Source organism: Panthera leo, chromosome D3 (genome assembly GCF_018350215.1).
Source record: "Panthera leo isolate Ple1 chromosome D3, P.leo_Ple1_pat1.1, whole genome shotgun sequence".
NCBI classification, from domain to species: Eukaryota; Metazoa; Chordata; class Mammalia; order Carnivora; family Felidae; genus Panthera; species Panthera leo.
Window position 1 is genome coordinate 45,784,126 of NC_056690.1, and position 19,937 is coordinate 45,804,062.

The 19,937-nt window shown below is 36.5% G+C and overlaps 1 protein-coding gene across 3 annotated transcripts in view; it reads left to right on the forward strand.

Moving 5' to 3' along the window:
* The window catches only part of RBBP8 (RB binding protein 8, endonuclease), a 90,629-nt gene that overhangs the window by 53,347 nt on the left and 17,345 nt on the right, over nucleotides 1–19,937 (forward strand). For all 3 annotated transcript variants that reach the window (XM_042910451.1, XM_042910452.1, XM_042910453.1), the window contains 8 exons: nucleotides 2,774–2,949; nucleotides 6,268–6,372; nucleotides 10,370–10,467; nucleotides 12,306–12,415; nucleotides 13,939–14,827; nucleotides 14,910–15,033; nucleotides 19,067–19,155; nucleotides 19,799–19,916. In XM_042910451.1, coding sequence (XP_042766385.1) covers nucleotides 2,774–2,949; nucleotides 6,268–6,372; nucleotides 10,370–10,467; nucleotides 12,306–12,415; nucleotides 13,939–14,827; nucleotides 14,910–15,033; nucleotides 19,067–19,155; nucleotides 19,799–19,916 — 1,709 coding nt within the window. The remainder of the gene's footprint in view (nucleotides 1–2,773; nucleotides 2,950–6,267; nucleotides 6,373–10,369; nucleotides 10,468–12,305; nucleotides 12,416–13,938; nucleotides 14,828–14,909; nucleotides 15,034–19,066; nucleotides 19,156–19,798; nucleotides 19,917–19,937) is intronic.

Below are 19,937 nucleotides of genomic sequence, written 5' to 3' on the forward strand. Positions count from 1 at the left end.
TGTGACAGGAATTTAAGGGAGGGAGGGAGGCCAACAAATAAAACAGACAATCAAAAATTTACTCTTGGGCTGTTAGAAAAGTGAAAGAAGAAAGATGACCAGTGTATATAATTAACTAAAGCTGTGGCATGAACTTTTTAACATTTCTCAGAAAATCTGAGTGAGATATAATGCTTTAAAGAAGAAACTTTGTTAATACATGGAAGTTATTTGGGTTTTTTTCCCCCCTTTTATGGCAAAAGAGGATAAAGCCAGCACTTGTTTACTTAGTTTGCACCTCTAATTAGATCTAGGTTTTTTGGGGTTTTGTTTTTGTTTTCCTTTTGTGATCCCAGCTACTTATAGATTGACTGTTCCAGGAAATCAGTTTCTTGTGACTCATTCATGTTCCAGGTTGAATTTTCATGACTAATAGGTGGATAGCCTCTGACGTGATTAGTTAAAGCAAGGTTGGGTAGGTTTCACACTCCATTAATTTATAAGTCTTTCTCATATGACCTTAATTTACTCTGTTTTTCCAGAATAAGACAGTTAAAAATTAGATATTAGCTCTAAAGATTTTCCTCAGTATAGAATATAGGATTACAGACCACAAGTAATACTGGTGTTACCCAGGAAATTAAGATACAAATCTGTGTTAAGAGTAATTAATCTTGTAATTTTTTTTTTAATCTCTGTTGGTCATAGTTATAAGATGTTCATTACTTTTTGTTTGGAAATAGTACTACAAATTGATAATGAGTATAATAGACAGACTGGTTTTGTCACATAAAGCCTAAATGCCTGACTAACTGGTAAGAATTGGTCAGTAAAGTCAGTAATGGGAAACTCAATTGAGTAAAAATTAATTATTTACTCAATAACCACAATTCAGTCCAAACCCAGTCTTTAGGTACCATTGGTCCTGAATTGAGTTGGGCAAAAACATATGCCTGAATCAACACAAATTTATTTTTCTAATGAAATCTGGGGATCTCTCATATTCCTTCATTCAACAGATATTTACTGAGCACATACCAAGTGCCTACTCATGTTCACTTGATGTAACAATGAACCAAAGATTCTTTACCCTCTTAGAGCTTACATTCTGGCAGGTGAGCAATAGACAAGTCAATTATATACTATATTCAAAAGCCATAAATACCATGGAGAAAGCAAATAGCAAAATAACAAGCAACAGGAGTACCTAAGGTATGGGAAGGAGGTTACAATTTTTTTTAAGACCCCCCCACTTTTTTTTTTTGAGAGAGACACAGAGAGAAAGATAGCATGAGTGGGGGAGGGGGAGAGAGGATTCCCAAGCAGGCTCTGCACTGAGCCCAATGCAGGGCTCGTTCTGAAGAACTGTGAGATCATGAACTCCTCCTGAGCTGAAACCAAGAGTCGGAAAATTAACTGACTGAGCCACTCAGGAGTCCCAAGAGGGTACAGTTTTAAATAGCATGTTTAAGATAGGCACTGATGAGAAAGTAAAACTTCAGCAAAGACTTGAAGGAAATGAGATCACTAAGTAAGTGATGTCTAGGGATGAGCATTCCAAGCAGAAGGAAGAGCTAGAGAAAGAACTCAAGTTGGGTATGTTTAGGAACCTTGAGGAAGTGAGGGTGATTGGAGTATAGTATAAAGAGATCCCAGGTAGTAGGGGAGGGAGACAATGAGATCATGTAGGACCTTGTGAATCATTTATAGGGCTTTGGCTTGTGTTTCCAGTGAAATGGGGAGATATGGCAGGTTTTAATCAGGAGTGACATGATATGACTAAGTATTAATATGACTTTTCTGACTGATGTGTTGAGAGTAGACTCTAAGGGGGCCTGGACAGAAGTAGCAGTAGAAACTCAAAGTTTGAATCCTACTTGTGATCAGTCATTCATCTCATAGTCTGTACTAAGGATAACATATTGAATGTTTATCCATACTGTCCTGGGAATCTGGCTGCTGGGATTTAGATCCTGCTTCTGCTCCTTACTATTTTAGTAAGTGATTTAACTTTCTCGTTTGTAAAATGAGAGTACTATTAATAGCTCCTACAATTGTGATAATTAAACTGATGCACGTAGCACTTTGAACAGTACCCAACAGTATAAACCTCCAACAATAATATTATCAGTGTTAGTATTATTCATCCCTTATTTGTCACTTGCCAAGTAATGTTAATTCTGCCAGTGTTTAATACTGGTCCCTTCCTTTCCATAGCTATTCTCAACATTCTAGTTCAAACCCACAGAAACTCTTGCCTGGACCATTATAGCCACTGCCTAATTGATTCCTTGCCTTCTTTCTTTCTGTTCCAGTCAGTGTTGCAGTCTTGCTGCTACATTGTCACGTTACTTCCATGCTGTGAAACCTTCATCAGTTTTCTTTTCCTCTTGCTTTCTAAATTATGCACGCACTTAATCAAGGCTCTTTTTCATGTAGTTTCAGCTTGCCCTCCTCTAACACCAAGTACACAGTATTGCGTGCCTTTACTCAGATGTGTGGATCCTCTGCTCATTTTCTCTGCCATTTGAGATTCTTTTAATTTTACCTCAAGGTACCACCAACTACACTTTGTACTTCACTTCTCACAATAATATTCCCCAATTGGTACTCTAATCATTTGAGTACTTCTCTAATCCTTATATTTAGATTTGGAACATTAAATGCAAGGAATTGCGTCTCTCATAGCTTTATACCTATGTTCTTTTGTAGCTCCATACTAGGTAGAGATGTTTTAGTAAATATTTGTTGAATTAATTTTTTTTTTTTTCCATTTGCCATTATTTTCCTCTAGGAATGATCAACAGCATCAAGCAGCTGATCTTGAATCTGAGGAAAATGTTATTCCAGATTCACCAATAACAGCCTTTTCCTTTTCTGGCATTAACCGGCTACGAAGAAAGGAGAACCTCCATGTCCGATACATAGAACACGCACACACTGAGCTGGAGCAGTCTGTGTGTACAAACGGTAAGGACTGGAGTTTCATTTTAGTTATCTGGTTTCATATGAAAAAGTATTCTTTTGTATGGTGCGTTTTTCTGTTATTCCATCTAGTGGAAGGAAGATAGTCATCAGTCAGGGAGCTTCTATTACAACTGTAAGTTTAACTTCCGTTAGTGAAGTGACTGGGAAGGCATTTTCTGTCTAGATTATGTACAGGCCTTCATTGCTTATCTGAATATGTAAACATCCAGCATTTTATAAATGTGGTACATGTTTTTTTTTTCTTTTTTCCTTTTATTTAAAAAATATTCCTGGGTATATATATCTGAGTGGGATTAGAAGGAAAGGGGAAAGGAATTTAACATTAATTTTCACCTGTGTGCCAGGTAATAATACACTGAGCGATTTGAATGCATTATTACTAGGTTTTAATTCTTATGACAAGCTTGGAAGGGAGCTGTCAACATCTTCATTTTATAATGAGGAAAGGTACACTCTTTGGAGGGGTTAAATAATTCACTCAGGGTCACCTGTCAAGTGAGTAGATGAATCAGAATTCAAATAAAGATCCTCTTGGCTATAAACTTTTGTACTTCCCATGCGTTAAGTATAGCTACTCCCACCAGTAGTTTTAACTGGCTATTTTTGTTATAATTTGTAGCGATTGATGGTGACCAAGAAATGGCTCTATAAAGTTTAAACTTTATGGCTTATCAGTGGCATATTTCTAATTCCAGGCCCATTTACCATTTCTGTTAAATACTTGGGAACTACCTTTGCGTGTAGCCCTGAAATTTATCATGTGATACGATGCAGTGATTATTTCTTTTAATGTTGATCTGGAGTAAATGGCAAAGACTTTTATTTTTAACCCTAATTGTTTATAACAAGGAAAGCATTTGGAGGGAAGTGGTGTACATACTTCTGGAGATGTTTTCATAATTCAAAATAAACTGTTTACAGTAGCTATGCCTTTAAAATAATAAGTAGATCTTATTCTTTGATATTGGAAAATTGACACCTTTTTTTCCCCATTTTATATGAGCTTTCATCACCATCTAGTGGAAGACAAAAGAACTGTTAAAAATCTTACATGTAATTAGGAACTAAAGTAAAAAATAAGGTCTTGGATATAAAATGAACATTCAGGGGTGCCTGGGTGACTGAGTTGGTTAAGTGTCTAACTCTGGATTTCGGCTCAGGTCATGATTTCACGGTTCATGAGATCAAGACCCACGTCAGGTCTGCACTGACTGCACGGAGCTTGCTTGAGATTCACTCTGTCTGCCCCTCCGCTCATGCTCCCGCGCTCTCTCTCTCTCTCTCTCTCTCTCTCTCAAAATAAACATTTAAGTAAATGAACATTCAGTCGCCTTTTAGTCTATCAGACAGAATCACTGTAGGTAAGCATTTATAATTTAGATCATGTTTAAATCCATCTGTAAGAATACCTAGAAAAATCATCATAATTTTCTTTATTAGGAAAGTCTTGTTTTATATCTTGTATGATTGCTTCTGGTTTATTTCTTTGTCATATGAGAACAACCTGTAACTATTTTAAAACTTAATTTGTCTTTTTTAATCTTGCTCTAATCATTTTTATTTGGGATCTGAAATTTTGGTTTTAAAATATAAGATCAGGGTGCCTGGGTGGCTCATTCAGTTGAGAATCCAGCTCTTGATTTCGGCGTGGGTAGTGATCTCACACTGAGCATGGAGCTTGCTTGAGATTCTCTGTCTCTCTCTGTCTCTCCCTCTCCCTCTCCCTGGCTTCTGCACTCTCCCTCTCTCTTTAAATTAAAAAAAAATTGTTTTATTTAAAATTTAATTTTAAACTTATTTATTTAAATAAAGTGACATCAGTCAGTAAAATTAAAATATATGTGTGTGTATATATATGTATAAATATAACCATTTTGAGCCATGCAAATTATTTTAAAACTGATTTAATGACTAGTTGGCACCCTTGCTTATTTTTTTTTAATTTTATATTTTATTTTTTAAAATTTATATCCAAATTAGTTAGCATATAGTGAAACAATGATTTCAGGAGTAGATTCCTTAGTGCCCCTTACCCATTTAGCCCATCCTCCCTCCCACAACCCCTCCAGTAACCCTCTGTTTGTTCTCCATATTTGTCTGTTTTGTCCCCCTCCCTGTTTTTTATTATTTTTGTTTCCCTTCCCTTATGTTCATCTGTTTTATCTCTTAAAGTCCTCATATGAGTGAAGTCATACGATTTTTGTCTTTCTCTGACTAATTTCACTTAGCATAATACCCTCCAGTTCCATTCACGTAGTTGTAAATGGCAAGATTTCATTCTTTTTGATTGCCGAGTAATACTCCGTTGTGTGTGTGTGTGTGTGTGTGTATACACACACCACATCTTCTGTATCCATTCATCCATCGATGGACATTTAGGCTCTTTGCATACTTTGGCTATTGTTGATAGTGCTGCTATAAACATGAGGGTGCATGTGTCCCTTTGAAACAGCACACCTGTATCCTGTGGATAAATGCCTAGTAGTGCAATTGCTGGGTCGTAGGGTAGTTCTATTTTTAGTTTTTTGAGGAACCTCCATACTGTTTTCCAGAGTGGCTGCACCAGCTTGCATTCCCACACCCTTGCTTTTTTTTTTTTTTTTTTCAAGTTTATTTATTTATTTTGAGAGAGAGAGTGGAGGAGGGACAGAGTGAGAGGGAGAGAGAAAGAGAATCTCAAGCAGACTCTGCACTGTGGGTGCAGAGCCCAATACCAGGCTCACAGTCACAAACCATGAGATCATGACCTTAATGGAAATCAAGAGTCAGACGTTTAACCAACTGAGCCACACAGGTGGCCCCTCATCCTTGCTTATTTTAAAGTTTATAGTGTGTTATAATATTATTTTCTAGTTATAATTAATAAGTCTATTTCCCTTTACTTTGTGCTTCTTTTGGTTTTCTTTGAATTAAATCCTTAAATATTGGAATGCTTTCTAAAAAAGCATGTTTCAGGATTTCCTTCCAGAAAATAAAAGCTCTAAAAAAGATTGCAGAGGTATATGATGCAGTATTCATTTTAAATGAATGACTGATTTGCAACAAATACATAAGGAAAAGATGCATTAAAACATTACAACTCTAGGAAACTTAGGTCAGAAGAAGCTTATCTGTTCTCGTCCCTCTCTCTGTCCTAATTTCCAGCTTTGTTTCTTAGTGATACCAAAGGAATGAACTTTTTATTAGAATCAATAAAATAAGACTTCTAATGCACTTAAGGACAGGTTTGTATTGGCTTATCAAAATAATATTTTGTATCATAATTGTTTGTTTATATGTAATTTCTTTTTTTCCCCTTAGAACTCAGAAAACTTCCAAAGTCTTCAATTCATCCACAGAATAAACCTAATGAAAGTGAAATTCTGGTGGCTGACACTTGTGATCAGAGTCAATCCCCAGTGTCTAGTAAGCATATTGAGATTTACTTCGTAAGTTTAAAATTTGTGGTTACTGGTAAGGAAGAGTGGCCAGAAGTCTGAATTACACAATATTTTCCATATGATTTTGTTTGTATTGTTGGTTGTGTAGTAATCTTTTTCATATTGGAAAATAATGTCCCATTATTCATATTAATATCTGTAGTCATATTAATATCCCTAGCCATGTTAATACAAATTGCTAATAATTTTAAGTAAACAGGCTTTACTGTGGTTTATTCATTCATTCAACAAATACTTGAGTACCTACTGTATACCAGGTACTGAAGAAAACAAAGCCCTTAACTTCGTAGAGGTTGTAATCTAGTTGAGGGAGAAAGAAAATGAATACATATTAGGTAGAAGCAAGTGTTCTGAAGCTGGGTCAGAAAAGAGACTAGAAAGCCTCACTTTAAAAATTGACACTTGAGGAGAGATTTACGGAAGCAAAGAAGTCATATGGACGTAGGGGGAAAGAGCATCCCAGGTAGAGAAGTCAGAGCTCGTAGGCCTTCAGATGAGCATGCTATTTGGTTCTTTGTGAAGAATGGTAAGGAAGCCTTCATGACTAGGGCAGAACAGTGTGAGTGAAGGGGAGATTGGTTTGGGCAACTCTGTTCTTTAGAGCTGCTGTTTATTAAGAGGAAAGAGACTAGGAGTATCAGGTTCAAGAATAGAGGTGAGAGGGGTGCCTGGGTGGCTCAGTTGGTTGAGCATCCAACTTCGGCTCAAGTCATGATCTCCCTGTCCATGAGTTCAATCCCGCATCGGGCTCTGTGCTGACAGCTCGGAACCTTGAGCCTGTTTCGGATTCTGTGTCTCCCTCTCTCTCTGCCCCTCCCCCACTCGTGCTCTGTCTCTCACTCTGTCAAAAAAAAATATATTTAAAAATTAAAAAAAAGAAGAATAAAGGTGGGGATAGGGGTGGTTAGAAATCAGAAGTTTGGTTTTGAGAATATTCTGAGATACTGGAGAGTCATTCAGGTAAGACTTTGGATGAGTAGTTAGATCTGAGTTTAGAAAGGTCTAAGATGGAGATATGAAAGGAAATTGTTAGCATGTAGGTGGATGAGATTACCAAGCAAGTGAATGTAGATAGGGAAGAGAAGAAGTTCAAGTACTAAGCTCTGGGGTGCTTCATTATGTAAGGTAGTGGTTCTCAGGGGCACCTAGGTGACTTATTCAGTTACGTGTCCAATTCTTGATCTCAGCTCAGGTCTTGATCTCAGGGTCATGAGTTTGAACCCTATGTTGGGCTCCATGCTGGGTGTGGAGCCTAGATAGAAAAAATAAAATAAGGGGTGCCTGGATGGCTCAGTAGGTTAGGCGTCCAACTCTTGATTTTGCCTCAGGTCATGATCTTGCGGTTGGTGAGATCAAGCCCTGTGTCAAGCTCTACACTGACGGCGTGGAACTTGCTTGGGATTCTCACTCTTCCTCTCTCTCTCTCTCTCTCTCTCTGCCCCTACTCTGCACTCGCTCACACTGTGTCTCTCTCTCTCAAATAAACATTTTTTAAAAATTTAAGTAGTGATTCTGAACTGTTTTTCCCACCCCCACACTAAACTTTTAAGATGTTTTTTCCCCTAATTATTTTTCCATGAAATTTCAGTACTGCAGATACACTGTATGAGTGTATGTATGTAAGTGCTTTATGTATAAAAAGATTATTTTGCCTTCAAATAACCATTTTTCACCTCTTTAGAGGCAATATTACAACTGTCTAGATGGTGATTTAGAGGTTGTGAAAATGAGGAGGAACCAACAAAGTAAGTAACCAGAGAAGGAGCTGCCAGGGAGATAGAAGAACTGAGATAAAGTAGTGTCCTTTGAGCCAAGTGGAGAGAGAAAGGAGTGGTCAACTGGCAGACTGTGCTAATAGGTCAGGCAAGATGAAGACTGAAAATTCACTATTGGATTTGGTCACATGCAGATCTTCTGAGTGTTAACGTGAACTGTTAAAGTGTAATGGTATTCCTCTAGACTGTTGCATGCTCAAGAGAAGCGAGCAGAGAAAGCAGAGAGCACTTGTAAACAAGTCCTTCAAGATGTTTTGTGGTAAAGGGGAGGGGAAAATGGGACAGTAGCTAGAGAGAAAATGGGCCAAGCTAGGATGTTAGAAGATGGGATAGTACAGCATATGCAGCATATTTTTATGCTGATGGAAAGATCAAGTAAAGAGAAAGAAATGAGTCATTCTAAGGAAAGAGGAAACTGTTACTACATCTGTGAAAAGGTAAGGGGAGATGGGATCCAGATGCCAGTTGGAAGGGTTGGTCAAGGTTAATCACTTACTCATTTAGTATGAGTACAAAACTTATACTCTAAAAGCTAAGAAATCATTTCATATTAGTGTGTGTGTGTGAGAGGAGGACAGACTGTCTAGCAAAGGGTCCTGAGCATGTAACACTGAGTGGTAGATCCTTGCTTGTCTGCACTCTGGGGCACATTCTCCTCTGCTGCTGCCAGGATTTTGCTCCCTCCGTTGCCCTCTTAAATCTTCAGCTTCTCTGCAAGTTCGTTCTTTTCAAAATATGCACATGTTATCTTCCATCTTTTAAAAATAACCCCTGTTGGGGCGGCTGGGTGGCTCAGTCAGTTAAGCATCCAACCTTGGTTTTGGCTCAGGTCATGATCTCATGGTTTTGTGAGTTTGGGCCCTGCCTTGGGCTCCGTGCTGACTGTGCAGATCCAGCTTGGGATTCTCTCTGTCCCTCTATCTCTCTCTCTCTCTCTCCCTCTACCTCTTCCCCTCCCCCATTCACACTATCTCTTTCTCTGCCAAGTAAATAAATAAACTTAATTTTTTTTAATAAATGACTAAATATGAATAAAAATAACACCTCTCTTAATTGTCTCCATTCTTAGCTACAGCTTCTCTTCAAAGCTGAAAAAGTAGTCTGTGTTCAGTAGCTCTTCTGTATTATCTCCCATTCCCTCTAGTTGAATCCAATAAAGTATAGATTCCACTCTTCACCTCTCCACACCCCTGTGGGAGAGAGAGAAATCCCTCACTGACCTGTCTGGGCTCATATCCTACTACTGTTATAGCTTTTGCATTTTGATTCCCAGCAATTAAAACACCTATAGTTCCCTAAACATGCAATTTTGTTTGACATATCTGAGCCCTTACACGTACCTAGAATCCTTCTTTCTGTCCCCAGCCCGTTTGACCTATCAAGTTCCTCTTTCTTTCCAGGGTCAGGTTAGGCATCGCTTAGTGTATCTTTCCTTGATAGTCCCAAGGCAGATTTAGGAATCCTTTCTTTATGTTTAAATCACCACTTATATGCACCTTTAATGTTCCTTTAATGTGTATCACATTTTATTGCGATTCTATTTTTTACTTTCTGTTTCACCCGTATAAGCCCTGAAGCTCCTTGAGGACAAGAACCTTTTTTCCTTTGATCAAGTGCCTAACACATGCCTAGAACATAGTATGTGCTCCATAAATACTTGTTGACTGGTTGAAACTCTGCATATATAAAGCTTTGTAAAATACTTGAACACAGGTGATTTCTGTATTTAGCTTAAATCTTGAAAATAATGCAGTTGAAAATCTCTTCTACAAAGTATATTGTCATAAAAGGCACTATAAATATGGTTTTATATTCATGCTGTAACTTAGGGCACAAGAAATCCAGCACAATTATATATGATTTTTTGGGTTTTTTTTTTTTTTTTTTTCTGAGTGACAATGAGAAAAATAATCTGCCCATTGCATTCAGTCCATTTAGGAAAAGTAGGAAATCTTAGCTGAAAAGGTTTGGCAGATGTAGATGTTAGATACCTGCAATTTATTGCCATTTGTAATAGATATTTTGAACTTTTTGGCACAGATGTTTTGCACAGAATTTTAAAATTATTCAGTGCTATCTTGTAAAGTGGTTCTTTGAGCCTCTTACTTTCCTTTTTTGTATTTTTCAATACATGTCATTTCTACAGTTGTATAATTGGTTTGTTTTGTTTTTTTTTTCCTAACTTAGAAACACATGGAACAAACCGTTGTCCTACTGATAAGTCATCTTTTAATTTGGCTACAGTTGTTGCTGAAACACTTGGACTTAGTGTTCAAGAAGAATCTGTAAGTAATTGTTTAGTTTGGTGAAAATATGAATTAATTGGTGTCCTTTAGTGTTGGTGTTTAGAGTATTAAGCAAAAGAAAAATTATTTTATCCCAGGGTCATCAGATAAAGACCTAGAACAAAATTGATGTGGTTAGAAAGGCCTATTTATAGTCTCTACTCCAGCAGTCCCAGAAATCTGGGGTCTTTAGAATTCTTGGCATATAGGTTGTGGGTTGAGCCAAAATTTTAGGGAAGTGATGATGGCATAGAGGGTTTGGCCAACCCTTTCCTGTTTACTCTATCCTACCTACCCCTATCCTGTTCCATCTAACTGAAGACTTAAACCTTAAGGTTGGTTTCAGAATTTATTGGGATTTTTCAATATCCTTTAAATTAGGGTTTGATTTGGAAAACAGGCTGAATTCTTCGGGTTCATCTGATTCTGTGCCATCTGATTCTTAGGGATTGGGTCAGAAATTTATCCCATGAATTAATTTTTGTTGTTTTAGTACTTCTTTATATCAGACACATTCACTTTGTTTCTTAATTGGTACCTAAAAATAGAAAACTTAAAATTGCAGAATTTTAAGTTTTATTTATTTAAGTTTTATTTTGATACCACTTTAAAATAGTATTCCTTTGCTTTAGTCAGTAAATGTATATGTGCTCCTACAAAATTGTCTTGCTGTTAAAGTTTTAAAAATTGAATTGAGGGGCACCTGGGTGGCTCAGTCAGTTGAGCATCTGACTTCAGCTCAGGTCATGATTTCACAGTTCGTGAGTTCAAGCCCCACGTTAGACTCTGGGCTGACAGCTCAGAGCCTGGAGCCTGCTTTAGATTCTGTGTCTTCCTCCCTCTCTGCCTCTCCGTGCTGGCACTCTTTCTTAAAAATAAATAAACATTAAAAAATAAAATAAATAAAAATTGAGTTGATTTTTCATTATGTTTAGATTTTTTTCTTTCTAAGTTTTAAATCCCTCTTCAAGTGGTAATGGGTAATTTTTAACCTTTGAACTTTAAATGTGTTTTAATGGTTTCTAATTCTTCCTACCCATAAATCTGACAAATAAGTAGTTTAAGCACCAGATAAATTAAGGGAGCTGATCTCTAAAGACATGTTTCTTGAGGTATGATCCACAGGCCAATAGCATCTGTATCACCTTAAAGTTTTATTAGATATAGAGAATCTCAGACCCCACCCAAGACCTAACTGCAAGCGAACTTGTGTTTTAACAAGATCCCGAGTTGACTTGAATGCATGTTAAAGTTTGAGAAGCACTGCTCTCTGAAGGAGTCTTTTAAATTCATCTTCTGTTAGTGTAAATAATTATCTTTATTCCTTTCCCCCCATCTAAATAACGTTTTTTGGAATTGGAGTTTATGGAGTTTTGCATATGAGTAATAGAATGTGCTTATGTAAAATATTGGGGCTTTTCTCTCTCTAAACTTAAAAGTGCTTCATATTTTTTTTATTGTGAAATGCGCATAACAATTCAGTGGCATTTAGTACTACACAGTATTACACAATATTACTACACACTACCACATCTCTGGTTCCAAAAAATTCTCATCTTCCCCAAAATAAACCCTTTACCTGTTAAACATTCAGTCCTCATTCCCGACTACCCACAACCCCTGGCAACCACCAGGCTGCTTTTTGTCCTTATGGATTTAGCTATTCTGGATAATTCATGTGAATGGAATTTTGCATGATGTGGGTTTTGAGTCTGGCTTCTTTCACTTAGCCTGTTTTTGAAGTTCATCCAAATGGCAGAATGTATCAACATTTCATTCCTTTTTAAGAATGAATAATCTTCCATTGTATTTATATACTTTATATTTTACTTTTGAAGGAATCTCAGGGTCCCACGAGCCCTCTTGGTGATGAACTCTATCATTGTCTAGAAGATCACAAGAAACAATCTTTTGAGGAATCTGTAAGAAACAATGAAGATACTTTAAGGTAATTTGGGGCACTTTAATAATAACTTGCAGACTATTGGTGAGATCTCATTACAGTTGAGTTCCATATAATATAATGATTTCTCTCTGTCAGCATATTGTATTAATTTTTATTTTAAAAATATTTTTCCCCAGTTCATGGTCAATTGAGGGCTTTTTGCATTACTCTAGAGAGAGGAATATTATTTTGGGGGTCTTTTTATACTTCTATCAAGCAGTAGTTCAGAGTCCAGCCTTGTTACTCTGCCTCTATAAAGATCCAGTCATCCCTTCTGTGTCTGTATTTCCAAAAAAATGTTATATATGGATGTTATATAAAATGCATTTATAAACTTAGGTGAATTTTCAAGATTGTGTTGTGTCTCATATTTACTAATTTCAGAACATCCACTAACTAATCTTATCTATATTTGTGTAGTATTTTGCTTTTTTAAAAGTGCTTTCAGCAGTGGGGCACAGGGGCTGCATAGGTCAGTTGGTTGAGCATCGGACTCTTGATTTAGGCTCAGGTCATGATCTCATGGTTCGTGAGTTCAAGCTCCTCATCTGGCTCCACGCTCACAGTGTGGAGCCTGCTTGAGATCCTCTCTCTCCCCCACTCTCTCTCTGCCCCTTCCTCTCATTCTCTCTCTCTCTCATTTATTTATTTTTGAGAGAGTGAGGAAGAGAGAGCAAGCAGGTAAAGAGAGAGGGAGAGAGAAAGAATCCTAAGCAGGCTCCACACTATCAGCACCAAGCCTGATGGAGGGCTTGAACCCCCAAACCACAAGGTAATGAGCTGAAATCGAGTTGGATGTTTAACTGACTAAGCCACCCAGGCACCCCTAAATAAATAAAGAGAGAGAGATAAAGAAGAAAGAAAGAAAGACAACTTTAAAAAAAGGTGCTTTCGGTTTTAGATACATATATCACATTTAATTTGTCATCAAAGTAACTCATGAAAGTAGGTTTTTGATTACTCCCATTTTTAGTCAACAAAAACACAGCTCCCCAGAGGTTAAATGTCTTATTTAATACTACATAGCTGTTAATAACTAGAGCCAGAGCTCTTACCCATGCCACATCTTCTAACTGAAACCTAATACTCTTTCTACTACCATAACTGTCTCCTCTGCTAGAAGCAGGCTAGGTCTTAAGTTATGTTCAATTCTGTAGTATAAGATTTTTATTTTTTGAAGTTACTTATTATAAGATTTCATAACAACAAAAGAATTTAGGTCCCCAGTGAATTTATTAAGCTATGATTTTCGTATATAGTGAAATTGCTTAAATTACTAGGAAAAATATTTATGGAGAGGAATATCAAGGTAGTGAGATAAATTTACTGTATCATTTTCCTCAGCTTTTTGTCAGCCAAATGAAGAGAAGCTGACAACTCTACCCTATTTCAAATGTTGGTTAATTATTTGAGTCTAATACATGGCTAAGACCTCACTACTTATATTCTATATTAGTGTAAGTTTTCTCATATGCTTGTCTTTTAACTTTTACCCTATTTCTTTTTACCACTCTTTATTTTTTCAGGTTTTCAGATTCTAATTCAAAGACTCCTCAGGAAGAGTTAACTACTCGGGTATCATCTCCTGTATTTGGAGCTACCTCTAATGTGAAACGCAGTTTAGGTTTGAATACAAGTTTGTCCCCTTCTCTCTTAGAGACTGGGAAAAAAAACCTTTTGAAAACAGCACCCTTCAACAACACTTCTAATTCTAGACTAGGAAAAACAACTTCAAAATCTGAAGATAATGCCCTTTTCACACAGCATAATCTTGGGTCTGAAGTGAACAAGATCATTAGCCTGTCATCTTCAAATAAACAGATGCTTATAAATAAAAATATAAATGAACCCAAAAGTGAACAGGATAGTTTTGATCACATTAAAGATGCTGTCACTGATAAACATGCAGTGCCACTGAAATCACTGGGAGGCAGAACATCCAAAAGAAAGAAAATTGAGGAAGAAAGTGAAGATGAAGGAAGCTACCCTCAGGCCTCTTTTGATAAAGAAAATGCTTTTCCTTTTTTACTGGATAGTCATTCTTCCGTGAATGGAGACTATGTGATGGATAAACCTCTGGATCTGTCTGATCGATTTTCAGCTATTCAGCGTCAAGAGAAAAGCCAAGGAAGTGAGACCTCTAAAGTCAGATTTAGGCAAGTGACTCTCTATGAGGCCCTGAAGCCCATTCCCAAGGGCTCTTCCTCAAGCCGAAAGACCTTAAGTGGGAGCTGTATATTAACCAGAGATTCCCCAGAGGAGCCCTGTTTACAGGCGTGCGTCCTCCAGTCTTTGGGTAAATCATCTCCAGATAATAAAACACCATTACAAATCAAGGAAGAAAATCCCATCTTTAAAATCCCTCTACGTCCGCGTGAAAGTTTAGAGACAGACAATCTTTTTGATGATGTGAAGGTTAGTGTCAAATGTTCAAGTATTTTTATTAAAAGAGTTGTTTGTGATTTTATCTAGATGCTAATAATTCTTCCTGTTTTAGGGAGCTGATTCTCATGAGCCAGTAAAAATAGGCAGGTCAGTCCATGGAGCATGTGAACTTACATCTGTTCTTCAGTTAAATCCATGTAGAGTTGCTAAAACAAAGTCTGTACAAAACAGTCAAGGTATGTATACTATAAATAGTATTTTCAAAAAAAAAGTATTGGGGCATCTGGGTGGCTCAGTCGGTTAAGTGTCCGACTTTGGCTCAGGTCATGATCTCGCAGTTTGTGAGTTTGAGCCCCGCATCGGACTCTGTGCTGACAGCTCGGAGCCTGGAGCCTGCTTCAGATTCTATGTCTCCCTCTCTCTGTGCCCCTCCCCTGCTCCTGCTCTGTGTCTCTCTCTCAAAAATAAATTAAAAAACACTAAAAAAAAATTAAAAAAAAAAGTATTTCCATTCTTTTGTAATGACTTTGAGTGTTATAGTATATACATTCTTTGGATATATTGAATTGTTTGGGAGAAAATGTTATTTCTTCCTGCATATTTGTGTTTATGGGATGATTCTCATTGGTTTCATTTTACATATGATTTTCCTGCTCTCATGCTTTTTGAAAAAATGAATTGAGTAATTGTCTTTAATACCTACTTTTATATGCGATTTCGTGGATTTACCTCTTCCATGTTATTTATTTTCTTTACAAAAGCTTTAAGAATTTTAAACTATATGGAATTTTAAAATACATAAAGTAGAATTTTCATCATCCAAACTTTGTTCCTCACTCCATAGGTAGCCTGTCCATATGTATATATCTATTAATGTGGGGTTTTTTAAGCTTCTTGTTAGAAAATCTTTTCTTTGCTTTTAATTAATATGTATGTTAATTTTTTCATAATTTTGCTGTGTTTTTAAGGGAGTCTTTTTTTGTTTTTTGGCTACGAAATTTTTCTGTACTTCATATGCAGTATTTTTTCTTTTATTCTTCTTTGCAAAGTGTTTCCGTCATTCTGGGTTTATTTTCTTTTTTTCTTGAAGCACATTCTTTAGTTGTTCTTCCAACTAAAACGCTTTGTTTTTTCAGAAAGTTTCAGTTTCTGTATGAAAAACCTTTTTTCATTCTCACTTCTGATTTTCTTTTACATTTTTGATTTTGGGTTTTTTGTTCATGGTTGCTCTAGGGATTATAGTATACCTGCATAATCTTTCTCAATCTACTTAAAGTTAATTTTGCCACTTTGTGTTCCGTGGCTGTGCTTTATGTAGTTATCATGTATGCCCACATGCATTGAAAACTACACAGTGTTACAGTTTTAACTTTTAAAACAATTTTTGATACAAAAATCACTCATTCAAGTGTACAGTTCATTTACGTATATCCTCACAGAGTTGTGCAGCTGTCATTGTAGTCTAAGTTTAGAACATTTTCATCACCTCAGAAAGAACACTACCCATTAAGTTAATATGCAAAATGTGTGAAGAACTCACACAGCTCAACACCAAAAAAAGCAAATAATTCAGTTTAAAAATGGGCAGAGAGGGGTGCCAGGGTGGCTCACTCGGTTGAGCATCCAACTCTTGATTTCAGCTCAGGTCATGATCGCAGGGTCGGGGGATCGAGCCCCACATCAGGCTCTGCACCAAGTGTGGAGCCTGCTTGAGATTGTCTCTCTCTCTCGAAAATAAAAGGTGAGGGACAGAGGACCTGAGTAGACAGCTTTTTCAAGAAGGCATATGGATCACCAACAGACGCATGAAAAGATGTTCAGTATCACTAACCATCAGGGAAATGCAAATTAAAACCACAATGAGATATCACTTTATACCTGTTAGAATGGCTAAAATAAAAAACATAAGAAATAACAAGTACTGGCAAAGACATAGAGCAAAAGGAACCCTCATGCACTATTGGTAGGAATGCAAATTGGTACAGCTACTTTGTTTCTTTTTTTGTTTTTTTTTTTTAATTAGCACATCTTTTATTTGTAAAATAAAATGGAAAGGGCCTTTCACAAAAATTAACTACACATACTTTTCAGAAGGAAAACAAGAGCTCAAGGTAAAATTACTTTTTCTAACGAATTTCTTTATATATATATACATATATATGTGTGTGTGTATGTGTGTATATATATATATACATGTATACGTGTATATATATATATATATATACATATACATGTATACATGTATATGTATATACACACACACACACACACACACACACACACACACACACACACAATTTATTGTCAAATTGGTTTCCATACCATACCCAGTGCTCATCCCAACAGGTGCCCTCCTCAATGCCCATCACCCACTTTCCCCTCTCCCCCACCCCCCATCAACCCTCAGTTTGTTCTCAGTATTTAAGAGTCTCTTATGGTTTGCCTCCCTCCCTCTCTGTATCCTTTTTTCCCCCCTTCCCCTCCCCCATGGTCTTCTGTTAAGTTTCTCAGGATCCACATATGAGTGAAAACGTATGGTATCTGTCTTTTTCTGCCTGACTTATTTCACTTAGCATAACACTCTCCAGTTCCATCCACATTGCTACAAAAGACCATATTTCATTCTTTCTCATTGCCAAGTACTATTCCATTGTATATATAAACCACATCTTCTTTATCCATTCGTCAATTGATGGACATTTAGGCTCTTTCCATAATTTGGCTATTGTTGAAAGTGCTGCTATAAACATTGGGGTACAAGTGCCCCTATGCATCAGCACTCCTGTATCCCTTGGGTAAATTCCTAGCAGTGCTATTGCTGGGTCATAGAGTAGATCTATTTTTAATTTTTTGAGGAACCTCCACGCTGTTTTCCAGAGCGGCTTCACCAGTTTGCATTCCCGCCAACAGTGCAAGAGGGTTCCCTTTTCTCCACAGGTACAGCTACTTTGGAAAATGGTATGGAGGTTCCTCAAAAAATTAAAAACAGAATTACCATATGATCCAATATTTCCACTACTGGGTATTTATTTACTTAAAAGAAATAAAAATACTAATTCTAAAAGATCTATGCACCCCTATGTTTATTATATTATTATTTACCATGGCCGATATGAAAGCAATCCAAGTATCCATAGATAATGGATAAAAAAAAGATGTGGTTATGTATGTACAGTAGAATATTCAGCCATAAAAAAGAATGAGATCTTGCCATTTGCAACAACATGGATGGACTTGGTATAATGCTAAGTGAAATAAGTCAGAGAAAGACAAATACCATATGATTTCTCTTATATGTAGAATTTAAGAAGTAAAACAAACAGAAGAGGCAAAACCAAAAGACTCTTAAACACAGAGATCAAACTGATGGTAGCCAGAGGAGAGGAGAGGGGTGGGGAATGAGTGAAATAGATGAAAGGGATTAAGAGTATGCTTATCTTATGAGCACTGAGAAGTGTATAGAATTGCGGAATCATATTGCACAGCTGAAACTAATGTAACAGTGTATGTTAATTATACTTAAGTTAAAAATTTTTTCTAAATAAAGAGCAATACCCATTACCAATCATTCTGCATTCCTCCCCTCTTCCCCAATCCTAGGCAACCACTAATCTACCCTCTGTCTCTATAGATTTGCCTACTCTGGAGTTTTCATATAAATGGAATCATATAATATATGCTCTTTTGTGACTTAATTTTACTTTCATTTTTTTCATTATTACAAATAATGCTGCTATGAGCATAGCTGTTGACTTACAATTTTATGTAGATGTATCTTTTCATTTTTCTTGAGTTACATAGGAGAAGAATTGTTGGGCCATATGCTAACTCTGTTTAACCTTTTGAGGAACCGTCTGCTTTCCAAAGTGGCTACTAGCACATGAGGATCCCACTCTCCACATTCTCACCAATGCTTGTTATTATCTGTTTTTTTTACTCTAGCCATCCTACTGCATGTGAAGTAGTATATCATAGTGGTTATGATTTGCCTTTCCCTGCTGGCTAATGCTGTAGAACATCTTATCGTTTGCTTTTTGGCCATTTGTGTATCTTCTTTGAAGGGATTGTCTGTTCAGATCCTTTGCTCATTTTCAATTGGAGTATTTTTCTTATTATTGAGTTGTAAGACTTCTTTATATTCTCTATGTCCTAGATAGTCTCTTTAGCAGATATATGATTTTCAAATCCTTTCTCCCATTTGTGGATCCCATAATGGTTTAAGAATTTTTAAAATCCATTTTTAATTCTATTTTTTTCTTCTTATTGAAGATGTATCCTTTGAAAATAACCAGTGGAGCATAGATCCAGGAGCAGACCTTTCTCAATATAAAATGGATATTACTGTAATAGATACAAAGGTAAGTTAGAAAATAAAACCAAAGCACATGTGGTTATTCTAGTAAGTTGTTAGTTACCTTCCTCTCCTAACTCACTCTGTGACCGTAACATAATCGATTACATACTGCTTAAAACCTGCATTTACTCATTCAGAAAACTAAGAAAGAAAAATGCTTTTTCTTCTAACTTTATGATGTTTTTGGTAATAACTCTTTTGCCTTGTATTTAGGTTCTGTGTAGTTTAAGAAATTCTTTTTCACTTGGTACCATATTCCTGAAGTATTTCACTGCTGCTGCAGTATAAATTGTTCTTTGTGTACGCTGATGTTCGTTACTGTGAGGCAGGCTGGAGAGGAAGGGAGGAGAGGCTCAGGGAGTTCAATGGAGCGTACCTCTCCCTTCCCTTGGCAGCAGGCTTTCTTTTCATAGGCTTGAGAGAAGATGCTTGTACGTTGAAGCTAAAATACTTCACAGGCATATATGTATAAATCTATGTATATTCCTAAAGGGTAAAAATAAATATAACTTAATGCTGAAGTATACACTTAAAATATGGTTAAAATGGTCAATTTCATGGTGTGTATATTATACCAAAATTTTAAAAACATAAATATAAGGCCATGCAGGATAATTGTTAAAATTTTTGAATTTTTAAATATTTAGGATGGCAGTCAGTCACGATTAGCAGGAGGAGAGACAGTGGACACGGACTGCACATTGGTTAGTGAAACGGTGCTTCTAAAAATGAAGAAGCAAGAACAAAAGGGAGAGAAAAGTCCAAGTAAGATTTGATTTTTTTTTT